The sequence below is a fragment of the Aedes aegypti genome, chromosome 3, assembly GCF_002204515.2.
Source record: "Aedes aegypti strain LVP_AGWG chromosome 3, AaegL5.0 Primary Assembly, whole genome shotgun sequence".
NCBI classification, from domain to species: Eukaryota; Metazoa; Arthropoda; class Insecta; order Diptera; family Culicidae; genus Aedes; species Aedes aegypti.
This window is the reverse complement of record NC_035109.1, coordinates 280,542,870-280,563,627: the sequence shown is the minus strand read 5'-3', so window position 1 is coordinate 280,563,627 and position 20,758 is coordinate 280,542,870. Positions and strand designations below refer to the sequence as shown.

Here is a 20,758-nt window from a genome sequence, read left to right as displayed (position 1 = left end):
ACTTAAAAGTAGATAAAGTACCGTGTGCCTTTTAATTCCGCTCCTAAATTTAGGAGCGGAATTAAAAGGTACACGGTACTCCATCTACTTTATGTTTCTCTATTTAATTTTGTAAATTTTAATAATAATTTGAAACATTTGTAAAATCAACATTTTTGTTATTACACATTTCCATTCAAACTCCCAAAAAAATGACATCTTGAAAATCTCTAAAATTAAATTCATTATAAACTGTGTACATCCCAAAACCTTTCCATGACTTCAAGTCGATAAAAATTTAAGATTCAGTCTAGAAAAAAGTTATTAGGCAGCGTTAATTTATTACGTAACGCTAAATTTGGATTTTTTTGACTTTCCCCCCCCCCCTCCGTAAAGCTTTTTGTATGAAAAATTTCAAATTTTTGTATGAGTCGTAACGCTAGAGAATAACCCCCCACCCCCTCCCACTAGAGCGTTACGTTATTTGTGGATGCCGCCTAAGCATATAGATGAAGTTTCATCAAATACAATATTCACTGAAGGATACTTTCTATTTTGCTTTATTACATTCTACTTCAACGCTTCTACCTAATAAGGTCAATATTTTGTGTAACTAGATCAAGATTATGGAAAATGTAATATGTGGGCAATTATCAATGTTTCAAATTTAAAATGAAAGAAAATCGAAAATGATTGAAATACTGCTTAAAACCAATGTATCATAGACGCATCCTTCGAGCGCCGACTAAGGAATGGTTGACATAAGCCTGAGTGGCCTTGAATTTTCCATCAGTGAGTTTAAGGTGAAGATGAATCGAAGCCAAAGTTCAAATTTTCAAGAGCACGGATCTGGAGAACCAAACATCCGTTTGAGCTGAAAACTTAATCGATTGGTCACTAGCTGAGGTCAAAACTTTTGAATTTTAGCGTTACGTAATAAATGGATGCAACATAAAATACTGTAACACTATTCAATATAAAATACTTTAATGCCGCGTATATCATTGTCAAATATAAACTCTGTGACTTTCAAAAAACCTCCTGCCGAAGTGAATCAAAGCATCCAAGCAGAGGATCCCATACCCACATTTCTTTGAAAAAAGCATGCATGATTTCATGAACGATTCAATGAAAACGATAAATTATTTGAAGCATTTATGTAAGCCAATTTTTTCCATGTGAACAATGTTTTGTTATGATTCGTATGGTCATGAAACGTCGAAAAACAAGAAGTGTTTTTAACGTCGTTTTCTCTGTTTATCGTATACTGCTACAACTTTGATCAGATTGGGGGGATAGTAGTGCATGATAAAACCCCTCTAAAAATGCTCCAAGCCTGGGGGACACTATTGCTATTGGAAGTTCGTGGATTGTTTAGCGTGCCAGTACAGAAAAACACCTATCCCTAACGGTTAACAAGCGAGAAAAATGGATTTTTCTTCAACAGATGGGTTGTTTTTTTTCCGAAGACTCCGACCATTACCCTAATCGCTGTACCATCAGCAGCAGGAACGTGGATCAATCTTGACATAACTAAACATGTACCTAATGACTATTATATAATTCAGTTTTAAAGATGAATCTACTCTTTTGCTTTTTGTTTTTTTTTTTAATCATCGAAGAAAAGCAAACAAATAAAAAATAATAATAAAAGTAAGCCATTCTTTTATTACATGTTACCGCACATAAATTATATAAGTAGATTTATTTGGACGCATTTGAATCCACCCTTATTTTGGGTGTGCGTCGCATGTAAAAATTAAGGGTTCCAGTTTCACTGGTTTTATCTGCATCGGTATTAGAATTAGCTTGATTGCAAAAATCTATGGGTGCCGCACATATAAACTAGATGCGAATTATTCTCAGTGTATGCTTTGAAAGCTATGTATGACGTTTGCAAACAACTCCAAGTAGTCAAATAACTTCTTCATACGTTTATTTGAAAGCAACCAGTATAAGCCATTTTACGAAGCCTGGTCAAATGACAGGAGACCTGGAATTTTTCAATCATCGGCGTCAGTTTTCGCGATGATGATGGTTGATGACTGTGCGCATTTCTAGCGTAGCTTTTCATCCAGGCGAAAACTTAAATGGAGAAAAATGATTAAAATATTTCTGATCACAAAAGTGCTTTTTTATGTGCAATATGAGTAACAAAGAGGTAGCTGATACAATAACTAGGTGTAATGTTGCAGTAACGAACATTTTTGGATCTCTTTTCTGTCATTTTCTCCATGTCCCCGTTTGTTAAGATGAGGCGTTATTAAAAATAACGCTGGATTTAATCCCAGGTCTCCTGTCAATTGACGCCGCAGCGACGATCAGCTGTTCCGAAACGTCTCGTAAAATGGCTTATGTTCTAGCCTGGACCAGTGTCCAGTCAATGTTTTGCTAATCGTTCGCACAAAATCAAAACAAAGATGAAAAAAGTTAGTATCGAACACACTTAAATTATTTTACGGATTCCTGTGGAATCTCAACAGCTGAACGGTTCGGTAAAATAAATCAACGGAGTACGGTGCATTTTCACAGTATTCGGTAAAAATTCACCGGAATCCGTAAAATTTCGACGAAATTACGGTGTTTTATTTCACCGAACTGTTCAGCTGTTGAGATTACGGTGAAATTCATCGTAAGAGCTTAGTGTGAAGCAAGCTGTCAAACTGTAATGTAAGATGATGTGCAAAAATTTTCTGCACAGTAGTCTAATAAGGTGAAAAATGCTCAATAATTTTCTCCGGAAAAAGTGAATTTAGTTGAAACGGCTTAAAAAAGAGACTTTTTGCAATTCGATTGCATATCGGCTTACTTTTTATCAAAGAAATGACCTACATAACAGCCTACTTTTCCTATCGATACAAACAGTGCTGAAAAGTGTTACTTTTCAGCACTAATAACAGTATCGAAAAGTAGCACTTTTCAGTACTGTTTTGGAAGTTACCGAATCGGCGTCGGTTCACCTCTATACTTCATTTATTGAAATGCTGTGATTTTCTTAAACCAGTTTCTGATTCTTAGATCCGAATCCGATTTAATTCGGTTCGCCAAATGAATGTAGAATCAGAACTTAAGTTGATTCTTCATCCATTTGACGAACCGAATTAAATCGGATTCGGATCCTAGAATCAGACCCACGGATTCTGAGTCTTGCGGAAGTAGAGGATTTATGGGTTCACTATATAAAAGGACGGGACGTTATGGGACGGTTCTTGTAATCTTGGCAATTCAGCATATACAATATGGTTGAAAATTCTAAGCGGGGCATCCTTACCTGGTCTGTCTTTAAAAGTAGAATCAGCAATGAAAGTGTGAAAATTTATGACAGTCATTCCATAGCCTACCTGATTGAGAAATACTGAGTTGCTACAACGCATGGATGGCTATGTGGATTTTCTTGAAATATCCCCAAAATTCCAACTCTACCGGCATTTTTCGTTATTGCAAAAAATGTTGTATGCAACTCGTTGCAAAACTCGATTTTTTCAGCACTCATCGTATTTATCCAACTCGGCGAGCCTCGTTGGATAAATGTACGACTCGTGCTGAAAAAATCATCATTTTGCAACTTGTTGCATAAATAACTATTAAAGTGATTAGCTTGGCTTAAAAAAGTGACCTAGTCAATAAAAAGTGACACACTCCCAGCCTTGCCAACATCGCAATTTCACCTTGCTGCTATATGCGTTTCCATAAGTCAATTCCTTTTACCCCTCACAATTAAGAACCATCCCGACTACGCACCTGAGCTCCAGAACGTAATCACGCGCGTGATTCCCACGATATTGCACGAACCGCGGAGCGCACGAGCCGTCGTATACGTACATCTATCGATGATGGTCGTCGTTCATTCATGGCAAATCGTGGTGAGTCAGTCAGTGTCTTACTATCCGCAGGTCGGGCTACTACCGCGTCAGAACACTTGCTGCTGAACGTGCTTGTGACTGGGATATGCATATTTCGTGCAGGGCAGCATCCCGTGTGCAGGAGACCGTCTAGACTCCAACCAGCTGAGCGTTGTTATATACTATTTTACGGGACAGCTGAGTGAGAGAACGACCGTTTCGCAGGAGAGTGTTCGTTAAGGTGGCCCATTTTTATATGGAAGCAATAAACTAGTATAAATCTTAAGTTGGTTTATTTTGACCCTTAGAGCTACTGTGAAAATTTGAGCGCACTCCGTCCACTTTAAGAGGAGAGGCTAACAATATTTAAGTTTGTATGGAAAAAATTGAAAAAAAATATAGGGTAGAAGTACCAATTACGGCTATAGTACCAATTATGGCAATAGTGGGAACAAAAAGAGATTTTTCTTATTGTTTCACTAGACTATAATGGCTTATATTCACAGGAATGATTAACCTATTTGTTTTTGATGGTAACTAAACCTTGAAAAGAACATTCGTGCAATAAGCTTCGAAAAATGAACATTTGAAAATTTTGCCTCACATATATGTCACCTTCTTAGCAGTTGGCTAAGGGACCACCGTTACGAAATGTATGTTTTCATCCGGATAAACTATTTCAACCGATGAACGTATGTTGCCTAGTGAGAACAAATGAATAAATTTAGCTGGTATGCAATCAATTCTACTGTTTTAAGTTGGACATCGTGTTATTTCCACTATGTCGATAACTGGTACAAAGAGTGTATGAGAGCCCAATTATGGCAATACTCTGGAGGCGGTTTGTTTACATTTGATCAGTGAAATAAAAGAAGTGAAGCTATTCTACGGGTGACTTCCACGACGGGACGGTTCGGTAAGGCATTATCTTTATGTTTTGTACTCAATTACTAAGATTTTTCAATCACACGTTCGAAAACGTTCGCGAGCGGAAGATGCTAATTTCATAGTAGAGATGGGTTTTCAGCGACACTCGATTTTTGAATTTTCTCTCTTTTTCCGTTAAAAATTGGCACTGGAAAGGTAATGTGAGATCATTAATGCTGTTTTGTATCATAATTTGCATTTACACTAAATTTTGACTTCTTTTTCAAAAATTAATTTTCTCCTATTAACCCATCGCAAAAAATTGATTTAAAATCTATTTAACCCAAAATTTTTGGAAAATTTTATGAGCGATATCTTTATTACATATTAGCGTTGCATTATCATTCGCTCTTCATGGCGTTTGAGTTCATTTCGTGCAAATATTCGATAGTCCATAATTGGTACACTTTATGTCGAATGCTAGGAACCCTATTGCCATAATTGGTACAAAGACAACGCTTTTTAAAATCCATTTTTAGAAGCTTAAAGTCAATTTTAGTACTAAAACTGTTTAAATCAACAGATTCGCAGGGCTTTAAACTAGTTAATTGACACCAACAAGTCATGCTTGCGTTTTACAAACGCGGTTACAACTTGATTTTTATCACAACTGTTGACATATTGCATCCATAATTGGTACACCTACCCTATGGGCACACCGATCCTAATTGCACTTAGGTGGCACTGTAGTCGATGGATCGAGCGGAAGTCTTTCCGTTAACAAACTTAAATTCGGTTTTCCCTCGGGTAGATTTTCTACTACAAACTTCAAGCTCGCTCTGTTAAGAGTTGACGGATTCCGCTCAAATTTTCACAGTAACTTCACAGTAAACTGAGGATCCAAGTGAACAACTTTGGAGGGTGTAACTATAAATTTATGCATTATGAACCACCCTAGCGTGCGTACATCGGACAGCATCCAGTAGTATCTAACACTGATTTCGGTTGTAATCACGGAGAGCATGAAACTGTTATCAACCGGAGCATAACGATGGCAGAAGTGGCAAAGTTGGGACGGTTTTCCGTGATTCCGATATTCAATATCGTCCGGTGGGTTGCGTCGGTGGAGTGAAAAAAGGATATTTAATCCTTTCGACCGGTTGTTGTCTGACCCAGCGGGAGGTCCATCTGCATGAAAATTGGATCCTCCCCCCGTTTGGACGAGGATAACGATGAATTGAACGACGAGGGATTGCAATCACTGGATACACAGTTTATAAACGGGCTGTGATGAAGTTACATCATGTGGATAATGAGTGTTAGCAAGCGAAAAACGAGGATGAGTCATGGACTGTGAAAAGAGCCATTACCTAAGGGTGTGCGCTTAGTGGCTGCTAGTGATATATCGCATCAGAAGTGTCGTGTAGCTAGCGAGATCTGTTCCTATTCTGCTTTTAGTGACCGTGAATAATTTGCTGTGCGTTGTGAGGAAAGTTTGAGACAGGATTTATGTGGTGGGGTGTGATAGTGATTCAATTAGCTAGAATGCACGGATCAGATTGAAACCGGCAATAAATGGGATATAAAAGCTTTGACGTGCTTATACGGTAATATAAAGTAACTTACTTTTCTCAAGCGAAATAAAGGATACGACCATCAGAAAAATGCCAATGAGCGATTATGTGATAATCAAGGTAAGAAATTGTCTATAGTTGTTTAGTGAATACGAAAATCGTGTGATTAAATCATAAATTTTAGCGGCACAGCGAGAAATTCATTACCGTATTGCTGGATCAAATTGATCAGTGGGGTGAATTTGATCAGGTCGGTACTATTTATTTTTTTTAATTTCAAAAATGAATCATTCGTTCGTTGGCCTCACAGGCTTTTCATGTTTCCTAGTTTATAGATCTCTAATGATAATTTTAAAGTATTTTATTTAAATAAGGTTCACTTTATTCTTATAAATGTATAGAATTTTTGAAAGTGTACGCAATAATATTTAAAAATTTCAGTACTAAACAATCCGCTGATGCTAATCCTACATGCGAACCTAAACGATTTTCAATTTTGTTCTGGTCTCAAAGCCATATCTAGGAACACACTATAGAATTTTGAAAGAAGAAGAAAGAGGTTCGACTGATGTGAACTTCAGAGCTACTGGATTCGGAACTGTAGTCTTGGGAGGAATCAAAACGATGTTTTTTTTATTTTTTTCGACGTTTCACTCAGAATCGAGTCTTCTTCCCCAGAAGATACTGAGTCGAAACGTCATGAAAAATCTAAAAACATCGTTTTGATTCATCCCAAGACTGCAGTGCCGAATCCAGTAGCTCTATAGAAGTTTGCACTGGTCTAAATACATCAGCAAAACAGTTTATATTCTGATCACCTAAATCATGTGAGCCACCCTAAAGCCACAACACTGATAAAATAAATGTCTGAAAAGTATTGAGAAACTTTCCCGAAGACACCATATATCTAGAACTGACGGTTTAGGCGCGAACATTTTTCCATACATAAACCTGTGCAATATCTATAGTGTATTACAACAATCAATTTGGAGCAACTTTGCCGAAGAACCAAAATTTCTATCTCTTATGGTTCGCGAGTTATATTTTTTTAACAAATAAGTTAGGGTGATCCCTGAAAAATCAGTTTTTTTCTCGACAACCTTCAATACAAAAATTTCTCGCAAAATCTTTGGTCCGAGCACTTTTAAAGCTTGTGACAGCGAATTTTCCCGAAGAAACTACTGTTATATCTCTTATAGATGCAGAGTTATAAGATATTTTCTTTGAAAAAAATACAGTACTGACCAGATTTTGTCAGCCCCCGATTTTGCCTGCCCCCGATTTTGTCTGCCCGCGATTTTGTCAGTTTTTTGACCCGATTTTGTCAGCCTATTTTGAATTTGTCAAAAATTGTAATCGTCATGTTTTACCACTTTTATATTAAAGTTAATGATGATGTTTGATGTCATGCACGCATGGGCGTGGCCAGAGGAGGCAATGGCAATGCCTTTTATTAAAAGTGAAAAAATCAATATTATCAATATAAGGGAGGGGGACCCCCGATGGGCGTAGCCAGCATGTCCATTGACCTCTTAAAAGTCCATGTAACACGTGTTACATCAAAATTTGAAATACAGGAACACAATAAAATGACCCGAATTTGTCCGGTTCCCCATTTTGTCAGCCTAAAATTCATCGAGGGGCTGATAAAATCGGGTCCTTACTGTATTAATTTCAAAGATTGCCTTTTCTTTCCATTATGATAAAACCTTGGAAATTTTAAATGAATATATTTTGGAACGCAAGTCGTTCATAACTGGAAATATAACCGAGATAGCTCCTTGGTGGCTTCAGGAAAAATGTGCACAGTTGATTGTTCCTTGAGTGCCTTTTTCAAAGTATTCATGAGAAATCAATGCTTTCGGATATCTTCACAATAGACCAAAATTTATAGGCTAAAGAGAACAAAACAAGATATATTTGCTGGAAAAATCAAAATAAATGCAGGGAAATTAATTGGAAATCAACTAATTAAGTAACCAAATTTAATCCCACACTCGCATAACAGTCCCATATTATATGGGATTTCATATATAAATGGGACTGTTATACGAGTATGGGCAGATTAGTCAATCATAGTAAGCGGAATCTAAGGAGTTGAGTGAGTTATTTGCTGGAGCAGTTTTAACAGTGATCCAGGTGCACCTCCTTGAGCAGTGTTTGATCCTTCGACCTTGACGCTTGCTAATGCGGGGCGGGCGATGTAGGCAGGATCAAACATGTCGCGCGTCGTGTTCGCGTAGTAGTGAAAAGGTGTCGCGGTTCGTTAGTAATGTTTGATCTATTGATCGTGTCGCTTGCTCTTGCGGGGGCGAGTGATGAACATTTGTTCGGCGTACAATGCGATTATTGAATAATATCGCGAATACGGTTAGGCGTGAACTGAATATGTATATCATGGATCGCATCCCCAACTATTGGTGACTCCCACATTCTTACCTTATCCTACTAACTCACTATCCTTTCCATAACAACTGTGGAGATGCAGAAGATTCCGATAATAGATACCGTAATCCGGGGTAACATTGATCAGTTTTTGGGATATTTCTTCAATTTTTCATTTGGAAATGCAAATGTCGCAGGTTTTATATTTTTAAAACAAGTACTGGAACCTATCGCTCGTGACTATATACTGTACTTTTGGTTTTAATCAGATTTAAGTATGTTTGAATAAATGTTTTAAGTGATTTTTTGATTGAGCTGATATGGGGTAACATTGATCACCCGTGTAAACAACGTTCGTTAATACTGAAAATGTCGTTGCTTACTTAAATCATGGCCCCTGAAGCCGAAAATGATGTTCAAACGCTTACATCTCATTTACTTTTTGAGTTATTTTAAAATTAAAAACACCTCGAACAGCGGAAAACGCCTAAAGGTAGGCAATTTCCTAAGGAAATTTTGAATTCTTATTAGTAATTTGTTAATGTTGTTTAATTGAATAAACTTATGAAAAATTTGACAACGGAATCGTTTTCGGCGATGCCATTTTTCGTAACAATCGCATTTTCCTTGCTCATACCATTTTCAGAACTCGTGTGAGACATGAATCTTCGGTAGTGTCATCCATAATGATAAAAATCATTGATACAAAAAGTTGACAAATTCACACATGAACGAAAAGCAATTTTCTCAAAAACCTCAACTTTTATTAGTTTATGAATGTAAGAAAGATATGCAGCATTCATGCTTTGAAAATATTTCATCAATAAATGATGATTCACACTTTTTTCGAGAAGGATCATACCGATCAATCTTACCCCGCTGATCAATGTTACCCCGGATTACGGTACTAATAATGGTTACTTCCCTTCCCCGCTGACCGGCGCCGTTACTGCCTTTTAAATTAGGCAGCGTCCATTTATTCCGTAACGCAAAAATTCAAATTTTTTGACTCCATCCCCCCCGTGCGTAACGCTTTTTGTATGAAACATTTCTAATTTTTGTATGAGCCATAACGCTTGAGCCTAGAGTGTTACGTAATTTGTGAATGCCGCCTTATGAGCTCTCGCTGTGAGCACATTTAGAATGATAATCTAAATATGTATTCAACATAAAACTTTTTCAAACCATGAACTAGAACTGAGGATTTCCATATTGGCAGTGCCGGATTTGGGCTTCGGGGGGCCCGGGTCAGATCTCATAAAGGGGGCCCTTTTACAAAATTCAACACGATTGAGGACTCGACAAACCAACGTATTAAATTTGAGTCTTGGTCGGTCCAAAAATATGAGGGGCCCATATGCAAAGTGGTGTAAGTGACATTTTCGGCTGTGAGAAATATAAATTGAAAAAATCAACTGTTTTCAAGCTTTCCAATAGTATTTTTAGGTGATTTTCCGTCCAATGGGAAAAATAAAACAATTCGTAGAAGATTGGCTCGTTTCTGGCTTCTATAGAATTTTTATGGAGTTTATGATAAAATTGCTGAAAATCTTCAAAGCCGTTTATCTTCAAAGCTCATTTTGATTCTATTTACTACAAGTTTCCAATTTCAGATCAATCGATTCATTAGAAGACGTTCTACAGTACTTTTTTCTTGCCTGTACTGTATAGTATATGGATTATATTCAAAGCTAAGCCTATACTAAATTCAAAGAATACTTCATCTACTATGGCATACGAAAAAGAGAAGTATTTAAAAATATTGACTACCACATCACAAAAGAATTTCTCTATACTTCAAGTTTTTGGTAGAATTGAAAATATGTTAAATTTATAGCTCTGATAGGAACCCAATAAACTCTTTGAATTGAGCAGTGCTTTACAGGTTCAGCCGTATTTTTTTAGATCCTGCAAAAACGTTAAGGGCATTTCTAATTCCAATATTTTTTTAAGAGAAGAGAAGAATTTTGAAGATTTTGGCTTAATATTCATGTTTTCTTGTAATATATTGAAGGATAATCATTGAACAAACCATACTGCGAGATTCAAATAAGAGGTAAAAAAAATACTTAAATATTAGAAAATTGTTGTTCAAATGTCTAAAGAGAACATATTGTAAGGTATTTCAAAATGATTTTTGTTTTAAATTTTGGTTCCTAGGGGGGCCCCCTTAAACGAGGGGCCCGGGGCATTTGCCCCCTTGGCACCCCCCCAAATACGGGCCTGCATATTGGTAAATGCAGATACAGTTCCCAGTTCCAGTTAGTTGTCGTTCATATGATTTTGAAACATGGTTTAGAACATTCCATTTTTTACGAACAAGTTTTCGCTTACTCTACAAAAATAATAAACTTTGTATGAAAGGTCCAAAAATTTCAACAGGTATGAAATATAGTACATTTCTTAGGTCGTAGGTCTCTTTTTAGATTCTTGGTCACTAATTCAATGCAAGTTCTTAAAAAGTGTATACTTTTGATGTAAGGTCTGTAAAGTCTCTATTTTAATCAAAATTTTATATCAAGTCACTTTTTTGCCTTAAGGTGAAACAGTTTGCAATAAAACTTCTATGATTGCTCTAAAACTTTGAAGGCACTAATCTCGCGAAGGAAGCATCCAAAAACAGTGCACTTTTTAATTTGACTTTGTGCACTAGCATAAAGCTTAAAATAAGAAGATCAGGAACGTTTGCCTTCTATTTCTCGATTATAGTGGATTTGAAAACGTGACTCACAAAACAACCATTGTGACGGCCATCTTTCCGAGATGTTTCACCTTAATCTACTTGTAATGAATCCTATCCTGGTGCGAAATTCTAGACAGAGGCTCAAACAAACCTTCAGAGACCATTACGCCACTATTCCAAAAGTTCTTAATGATATTTTTCGCAGATCCCGAGAAGCTTAAGGAATTCTTGTAATTTCTCCAGAGACTCCTTTTCAAATTATTTCAGGAATTTCTCCAGGAATGCTACCAGCAAATTTTTAAGAGATGTTTGATATATGTTCCAGAAAATCCTTCCAATGCTACGACCTTTAGTAATGTTTACAGATTACTCTGAAAAAAATCCCAGTGATTATCCCACGATTTCCTGCAGATGTTTTTTCACTGGTTCTTTCACCGATTTCTCCAGTTGTTACTTCTAGGAGATTTCCCACAGATCCTCCTTACACAAAGGTTTATTCCAAAGTTTTTGAAAAAATCGTTTCGATATTTTACCTAGAAACGGTAGTATAATTCAAACGTTGTTTTTTTTTCTTTTATGCCAGGAATTTTCATGAGAACTATATTGAAAATTCATCTACGATTACACTTAGAAATTGCTCCAAAAAATCGGAATTTCTTGAGCATTTCATTGAAATATTATTGCTGCGGCTCGAATATTTCTAAAAAAAATCAAATAAAATTTACAAATCTTCATTGATTTTAAACTTAATTTAAGGTTCCAAACCAGTTAATACTACATCAATTATTATTATTACAGTTACTGCTCCAGGGATTCTGTCAGAACTGCTCCAAGGATAAAAAAAAGTCTTGTGCGACATTATTCAGAAATTCGATTTTTTCAGTCATCTTAGTAAATTATTAAAAAAATCCTAGAAAGAATTTTATCAAGAATCCATGAGTCCAGAGATCATCGTAGAAATTCATCAAGGCATATTTAGAATTTACACAAGCGATTACTCTAGAATTTTCCTCAGCAATCCCCGGCGATTTTTTTTTTTCAAAATTTTCTCCCAAAAAAATCTGAAAATTTCCTGGAAACATCCCTTGATGAATGATAAGAAAAATGTTTAAGGACTTCCATGGAATAATAACTTTTTACTTCGATTATTAAAAGCACGTTCAGATCATTTGATAAGCTTTCTTAGTTTTCGGGGAAATTAAAAGAACTCGCAAGTTTTTCTATATGTTTACATTCAGAACAAACAAATAGTTTTTTTTATTGCAGAGAAAAATAAATGTTTCGAAGCCAAAATCTTTGAAAATAAATTTTTGGTCATCTAAAATTAAAAATTTGTCAGTAGTTTAGGTATTTTGGAGAATTTTCTGAACCTGGAATTATTTTTTTTTAACCTGGAAATATCAGGAAATTTCATTTCTGTAAATGAGTAGACACTCAATCATTCATTAAATCTCTGTGCAACTTCGATTGTTCTGGTCCATTACGGCGAAGAAACTACCAGTGTCGTAAAAATTTAGCCGAATGATTCCCAATCAGTGCGAAAACGAACAAAAACAAACTCCGCTAGCACGAAGCCAATCTGACTTCGAGAGCTAATGCGACGAGAAAGAGAGTGGGTGTTACATACGCACACATTCAGTATCACCCACTGTTGGTGTCATTTCAATATTCAATTTCACCTGACATTGAGAGTTGAATATAAAAAAAAATACAAATAAATGTTATCTTACCCCAGTAAGAAAACAATGTGATGCTTCCAGTTGATAAATAATGAACTGTGGTAAATTGTGGTCACAGTTCCCAAGTCTGCACCTCACAAATAGAAAAAATTCATTAAATGATGTCCCTATCGGATAAGTAACCAATTTTTCTACTAAGCTACACTGAAATGAATTTTATTGTAGAAACTACTGAATCCATGGTAAAATTAAGAACCGCACCAACGATTTTCAACCGACTACATTAATCTGTTAACTCTACCAAAACATAGTCAACATCACTACACAAGAAAATTTCTTCTGTTGATTTAACCAGAGTTGTAGTATTTTTGACTAGAAACATTCTTGATTTGAGAAGTTTAGCATCATACTTTTGAACACACTGTGTTGTACGGTGGGTGTCACGGATTGAAATACAATGCTTTGTAGTGGATAGTACTATGGACATAGTCAAATTTACTGCACTGCTCAGTGATTTTCACCAGATTATAGTAAACTTAACAGATTTTTGTAGTCGGTTGAAAATCGTTGGTGCAGTTCTTAATTCTACCATAGATTCGGTAGATTATACAACAAAATTTGTTTGCGTGTATAGATATGTTGTTATTCGGGCTCATTCACAAATTTCATAACGCTAAAGGGGGTGGGTGAGTGTCCTAATGATGTTACGGCTCATACAAAATTTGTAGAATATTCATACAAAAAGCGTTACGAGGGGGTGGGTGGGTGTCAAAAATGACCATTTTCTGCGTTATGAAATAAATGAATGAACCCTTCTATGTACCTAAATTTATTGAAATTGCATTGAAATATTGCAAATGCCATACAAATTCGGAAAAAGTTCATAACTATTTACTAATACTAATGCACAGACGTGAATATCATACCTTTAATTACTGTCAATATACTTAGGGCGTTGTTGACTGTATATTTAAGGGGGCAGGATCCGTCATTGATTTCGGAATTTTTAAAAGCAGTTTTTTCGTTCAAAGTCAAGTAAAGTTACAGGAAAATGTGTTCACTGTATTCTCCAATCGAAACACAGTGAACACATCTTCATTGAAAAAAAAATTGGATTTGAACAGAAAATCTGCTTTTGAAGTTTCGATGATGACGATGATTACGATGACGGAACGTTGAACGTTAAATAAAGAAACTGGAAACTACGAATTGTACGGTCATGCTCATGCTCATGATCCATAGTTGAATAGTGTTCACTTAACTAATTTCATGCTATGTCAAATGTCCAAATATCTGGCAAGGCGTTATTTAACAAACAAACATCCGTTTCAAATCTGACAAAATCTTTGCGATATAGAACATTTGTTTGGCTCTGTATTAATTTAACGTTCAACGTTCCGTCATCGTAATCATCGTCATCATCGAAACTTCAGAAGCAGATTTTCTGTTCAAATCCAATTTTTTTTTCTATGAAGATGTATTCACTGTGTTTCGATTGGAGAATAGAATACAGTGAACACATTTTCCTGTAACTTTTCTTGACTTTGAACGAGAAAACTGCTTTTAAAAATTCCGAAATCAATGACGGATCCTGCCCCCTTAAGTCAAATATTTGCCATAGTGTACTGACAGATTTGGACAATAAATAATGCAAAAAACTTTTTGATTTAAACTGTTTATTTTAAATAATTGGTTAAGCCAATCATTTTCATTTGTTGCATACTGCATGGCGATCAGGGCATCTCAGGAGTCATCAAATAATTAGTGATTAATTATGAAATCATTGATTAATTATATCACCCAAGTAACCACAAGCATTATATTATTGCATTAATTTGGTCGAAAGTCAACATTTTTTGCATTAATAATGTTATCATGCATTTATTCAATAACTGTCAAGCAATAATGCATTTGATTAACATTGTAAATGCTTTGTAGCATTATGCTAAGCGTTTAGAGTGAATATACAGTTATGCTGTCATACAAGATTGCATAACCTCATTGAACGCACTTGAATCTGTAATAAATAAGTAAGACGATCGAGCACGTTCGCACTCGCTCATTACGTTTTGTGGGATATGGAAGAATAATGAAATGACTTTCTTTCATCTCGAACCCCCATTTCATGATCTAAGGATATATGTATTCAATCAGAATTGTTTTATTTTATCTATCTTTTACTCATAAGGAGCGAGAAGAAATATCGATCAATTTCTCACCCCTGAAATCTTTTTGTTGGACTTTGCTGTATGGGTTATGTTCTGTTATTTCCTCTACGAGAAAGAATGGTGATCAAATTCTTTCTATTGATGTTTCATTTGGTGAGGAAAGGAAATCAATCGCCGAAGAGAATTCTTTCTATTCGCAATAATTGGGCCAATAGTAATGTTAACACACACAGTGGCTTCGTTTATAAGGAACTTATATCCTACCTTTTTACATCAGCAGCTTTAGCACAGGACACCAACGCGCCAGGCATCCAGCACACCATCATCCTAGTTGTGGGTTCGAATCCTGATTCCAACAAAAAATCATTGAGCTGGTAAAGAAAACCATTGAAAGGTAGTCAATGGATTCATTGTTTTGTTTATTTTTAACGCAAGCCCTAAACATACATTATTTTAAGCTAATATACATCATGAACCTTAAATATACAAATATAAATGCTTTAGTAGGGCTTGTGCATTAAAACTGCTTTACCAAGTATTGCATTAATTTGGTTGTTGTGGGGCCCTTTCCCACTTTAATTATGCTTTATAAAGCTCTTAAAGGTTATGTCACTTTAAAACAAAATCTGATAGCGCACTATAGAGCAAACATAAAGTATGCATATATAGCTTCGTGGTTACTTGGGGCATTCATTGTTTTATGATTGAATACCCGAAATTATGTACTAAACGCCTTCAAGTATACTACAAATAGGTTAGACACTAAATAACGATGAATGTTACACGCTATGTCTAAACCAACATATTATGCAAATGGAATGTACCTCGGATTTTTTCCGCTAGAGTTCAGTAATTAGGTTATATATTTATAATCGGAAGGTTTTAAATATTCCATCGGTGAAATTTTGATTTTTTTTTTTTCACTTTTTAGCTATTTTTCCATATATAGTCTATGAAAATCAATGAAAATCACGTTTTCCTACACACCGATTGAATATTTTGAAACCCTTCGATTATGAAATTATAGACCTAATACTGATATCTAGCGGGAAAAAATCCGAGATACATTCAATTTGCATAATCTGTTGGTTTAGACATAGCGTGTGTTACTTATGATAATAACCAAGCCGCACATAAAAATATTTTGAATTTTGTTATAGCACTTTAAACACAAATGGTCAGTGTTCATCAAACAGACCGGACTAGATGAAATTCTCCATCAATTTCGATACAGATGTATCCTTAACGATCAACGCTCCGTCATCGTAATCATTGTCATCATCGAAACTTGAAAATCAGTTTTTCTGTTCAAAACTAAACATTATTCGATGAAAATGTGTTCACTGTGTTTCGGTAGGGGAACAGAATACAGTGAACACATTTTCCTGTAAATTTTCTAGATTTTGAACGAAAAAACTGCTTTTGAAAATTCTGAAATAATGACGGATAAAATAGGAAATAGGAATATGACAACAAATACAGTCAAATCTCCATGAGTCGATATCTCAAGGGACCATCGACTCATGGAAATATCGAGTAATGTAACAGAAATTACTTGGAAAGCTGTTTAAGGGGACCATCATAGTAATCATGAAATTTTGATTTTAGTATGGTTCTATGATTGCACTCGTGGAAGTTTCAAGGTACCGTCGTTGGGGGTGACAATGGGTCAAAAAGGGATGTGTGCGAATTATTTATTGAATAACTATCGCAATTTAACTCCAATAAACTTCAAATTTGGTGTGTATGTACTTTGATGGTACATCAACAACTGTTCAAAACATTAAAGAAAAATGTTTATTCACAGCGGCACCACAAGTGAATGAAAAATGACCCAATCTCACCCCATAGAGGGGGTGACATTGGGTCACTGTAATTGAAATAACTTGTTTTTGATAATATGGTTGTAAAACCATTCATAACTGAAGAATATTGATGAAATACGATGCAAACAAGATGAAAAGATATCTAAGATGTTTCACAAGTATGATAAACCCACTCAAAAGAACGATTGTACCAAACTATTGAAGAGCTATGAGAAAAAATATTTAAACACAACATTCATCGTCAAGTTTACATACATTTTCTATTTTTTTCCCCTCGAATTGTCTTCAAAGTCTCATCCCCATTGCCATGAAGCCTATTCAGTTTCCCCAAAGGTGTACTGAAACAGTGATTATTTCAATTCTTCGCAAATAATTAAATTTCGGAGCGACATTCCACGATCAATACATTTCAGGCAGATGTTGATGTCATAATCACGATATTTCAGTGTTTCAACTCATTTGTACTTCCAGGAGATGTTTCTATAATATGAAAACACTGATAAATAATTAAATAAAAAAAAACAATCCATTTGATAAAATTTTACGATGTTGCTGCGCACGAAACACAGTTGCTGGATTGAGAAGTTATCAAAATGCGTTGCATTGTTATTCAATGTACGGAATCCTCAAGTAGACTAGTTTGATGTTTCAGAGATGCTGTATTTAGAAAGAATAAACACATCTTAATGAAAAAGAGAACTACCGGCACCGTAAAATGTCAAAAAAGTGGACTTGCAATTTCATTTACTGTCGTTCTTGCTTGACCCAATCTCACCCCCATTTTTGATGTTTTAGACATCGTACCGGAAAAAATAAAATATTTGTTGAAAAATCAAATACATTCTGGAAAATACGTGTGAAGTGTAATGAAAAGACTTTAAACCTTCTACTAATATAACGGTAGAGGTTAAAGTACATGCGTGACACTTTGCACAGGAGAAATTTAATGTTGTAAATTTTAACTAATTTCAACATACAAGTTTATTGATATAGTAAACAAAAACTACTATTTCTAAAAATGTATATTGTGATGAATTATGTGTAATAATATGTTCCCTAACATATGAATTATTCATTTTAGTAATATCACCGTTATTAGCTGAAATATTTCATAAATCATATTTTTCCGTTTTGACCCAATCTCACCCCCCAGACCCATTGTCACCCCCATCGACGGTATTTCAAAAAACATTTCGAATGTAGGGGTACGTTTCCTACAGCCATTAGAAGACACTTGGTCCAGTATGTCGGAACACCGACCAAATCGTGATCATATTTAGCGGGATTTGGGGCAAGTGTGCCACCTTAAGCAAATTGTTCTCTAACTTTGTCTAAAGCTTAAAAAACCCGCTAATTCAGCCTCACGATGTTAGTTTCACATCTTTCAATAAGCACTGTGCCATTTAAAAAGAAAATAATTTCAAAAAGTATTAGTTTTGGAGCTCTTCAAATATCATCCAAAATACCCTGATTTTCAACACTTTGGGGCAAGTATGCCACCCTTATGGGGCAAGACGGCTATCGAATGAACATTCATGTAATTCTACTTGTAATGAAATTTTCATTATTTCCTGTTAATATTGCTAACAAAGCAGAGCCTAATAGACAATTTTAAAAATATTTTTAGGTTTACCGTCATGAGGGGATGCTTTATAACAAGGTTCATCACATGCGGAACTCTCTACTAGTCAATTCGAATAACTAAAATCGTTATTTTTGTCTCCATTCAATGCGATATATGAATTACTTTTTCATTATGGAGGATCTGTATAATATTACACTAGATCAGCACTAAATAAAGGTAAAATAGTGATGAAAATAAGTAAAATAGTTCTTAAAACGCCTAAAACCATGTTATTATCGAATATTTGGAGAAAAAAATCATTGTGGGAGCAAAAATGTTCGCTATTCCTCTTCTACACTTCAAAAACCACTACTGGTGCCTCATTTTGGTTCATTATCATGATTTTGTTGATGATGTTTACATTTTTATGAATTTCACCCCAACCATTTTTGTTTACCAAATAGGTGGCACACTTGCCCCAAAAAGTATAGATTTCAACCAAAATGGATTTTGTATGTAAAACTAAATATTTTTTTCGTTCAAATGCCACAATTACTTACACATTTGTATAGCTTCACAATGTACAGTACGTTTGAAAAATTCGTTATTAATTTACCTCTCACCATGCTACTTAGAAACAACGAAATCTTATAAAAAATCACTGAAATTTTATGGTTTTCACAAAAGTCGATGTAAATACATGAAAAATAGAGTAATTTGCGTCATATTTTGGCCATTGTATTATGGACTATAAGAGAACATATTGTTGAGCTCAAATAAAAAATATAGTTTGTAGTTTTTACAAAAATCAGGGGTGGCACACTTGCCCCAAATTCCGCTATGTTAAATAATTATAATGATCTGGTCATATGATACATATCTAATGCAACAAAATACTTAAACACACAATGTTTTTACCATTGGTAAAGGTTCAAATGTGCAATTATTTTATCAGTATGATTTAAAAAGTAAGCACAAGCAATCTCAGATAAAATATAATATGTTTAATATAACTCAACACATTACACTGCAGTGTAGTGCTCCAGTCATTGTGCGATTTGCCATAGGGGACTCATTGATAAGTTCCTCCCTTGTGTGCGCTGTTTGACGCCTGTCAGCATCAGGTATACGGGCTCGTATATGGGTAAACACCCGTACCGAAGCATACGGTTGGCTCACTCACGCCTACTACGATTCTTGACAACACCAATAAGCGAGAGCAGACAAACACCACAAATGGAGACTTTGATCATCATGCCTACTACGTAGGAATGAAAGTTGAGTAGTTTCAATTCATACATCTGTGGTGTCAAGTGATAGAAAAGCTTTCCTTTTTCAGTATCTTATTTTATTTAAATTCCTTTATTTTGTTTTTAAATTGTTTTGAAAGTTCTACATTTAGTTAGGTTTTAGTTCAATGTCGTATGTGTGTGTTGTTAGAAGTGTAGATTTATTAAATTCTTGCTGCAAGGTAGATTTCTGGTAAGAATCCTGTGTTTGCACTTGCTACAAGCAATCAAAAGGACTGATTGATAAAATGGAATCTGTATAACATATACGCTTGGTGTGTCCCATCATATCAGATGCTATAAATAGCTTTTCCAAGAATTGTGGAATGCGATTTCCGAAAACAGACGACCAAATCGAAAATGTACTTGATTAGGGTATATCCTCACATCGTCGTCATCGATCAACTTCGATACCTACCTATATGTTCTGAGTAGCATTGACCTTCGAATGATGGCGATTAGCAATTGAAACTGAAGATCTTTTCTATACTGTATCATCTGTTCTCGAATTCTCTAAACACTGAAGTGCAGTTTTTTACAAGAGATGTTTCTCTTTGTTATGGACTTTACAGACCAAGTCGTACATCATCAGAATGAACCGGGAGGAAAATCTTTGCTGGTTCCATGGGAAGATTTCACGCGAACGAGCGGAGGAAATACTCAGACAAGGTAGGTTCACACAAATAAAGCACACGGTGCTTCATTTAACGTTATTAGCAAAAAAAGCTATCGAAACTCTAAATGCAGATTGTTTATATTAGTATGCTACGCCTCTGGGTAGATTTTTGAGAAAAAAAATGTTAAACGAGTTGAGTTACACAATTATGAAGGCATAATCTTGAACATCGTGAATTTTGAATATATTAATTTAGCATCCTAATGTCGAAACCGGGTTTTGAATG

At 35.3% G+C, this 20,758-nt stretch overlaps 1 protein-coding gene across 6 annotated transcripts in view; it reads left to right on the top strand.

The window, feature by feature from the left end:
* The first annotated feature begins 3,868 nt into the window (after positions 1-3,868).
* The window catches only part of LOC5571002 (tyrosine-protein kinase shark), a 57,224-nt gene continuing 40,334 nt past the window's right edge, over positions 3,869-20,758 (top strand). For 2 of the 6 annotated variants that reach the window (XM_021854736.1, XM_021854733.1), the window contains exons 1-3: positions 3,869-4,062; positions 5,647-6,382; positions 20,429-20,525. In XM_021854736.1, coding sequence (XP_021710428.1) covers positions 6,353-6,382; positions 20,429-20,525 — 127 coding nt within the window. In that variant the 5' untranslated portion in view covers positions 3,869-4,062; positions 5,647-6,352. Of the gene's footprint in view, positions 4,063-5,565; positions 6,383-19,824; positions 20,050-20,428; positions 20,526-20,758 lie in introns of those variants that run through there. The other 4 variants (XM_021854738.1, XM_021854737.1, XM_021854735.1 and 1 more) reach the window with 3 other exon arrangements.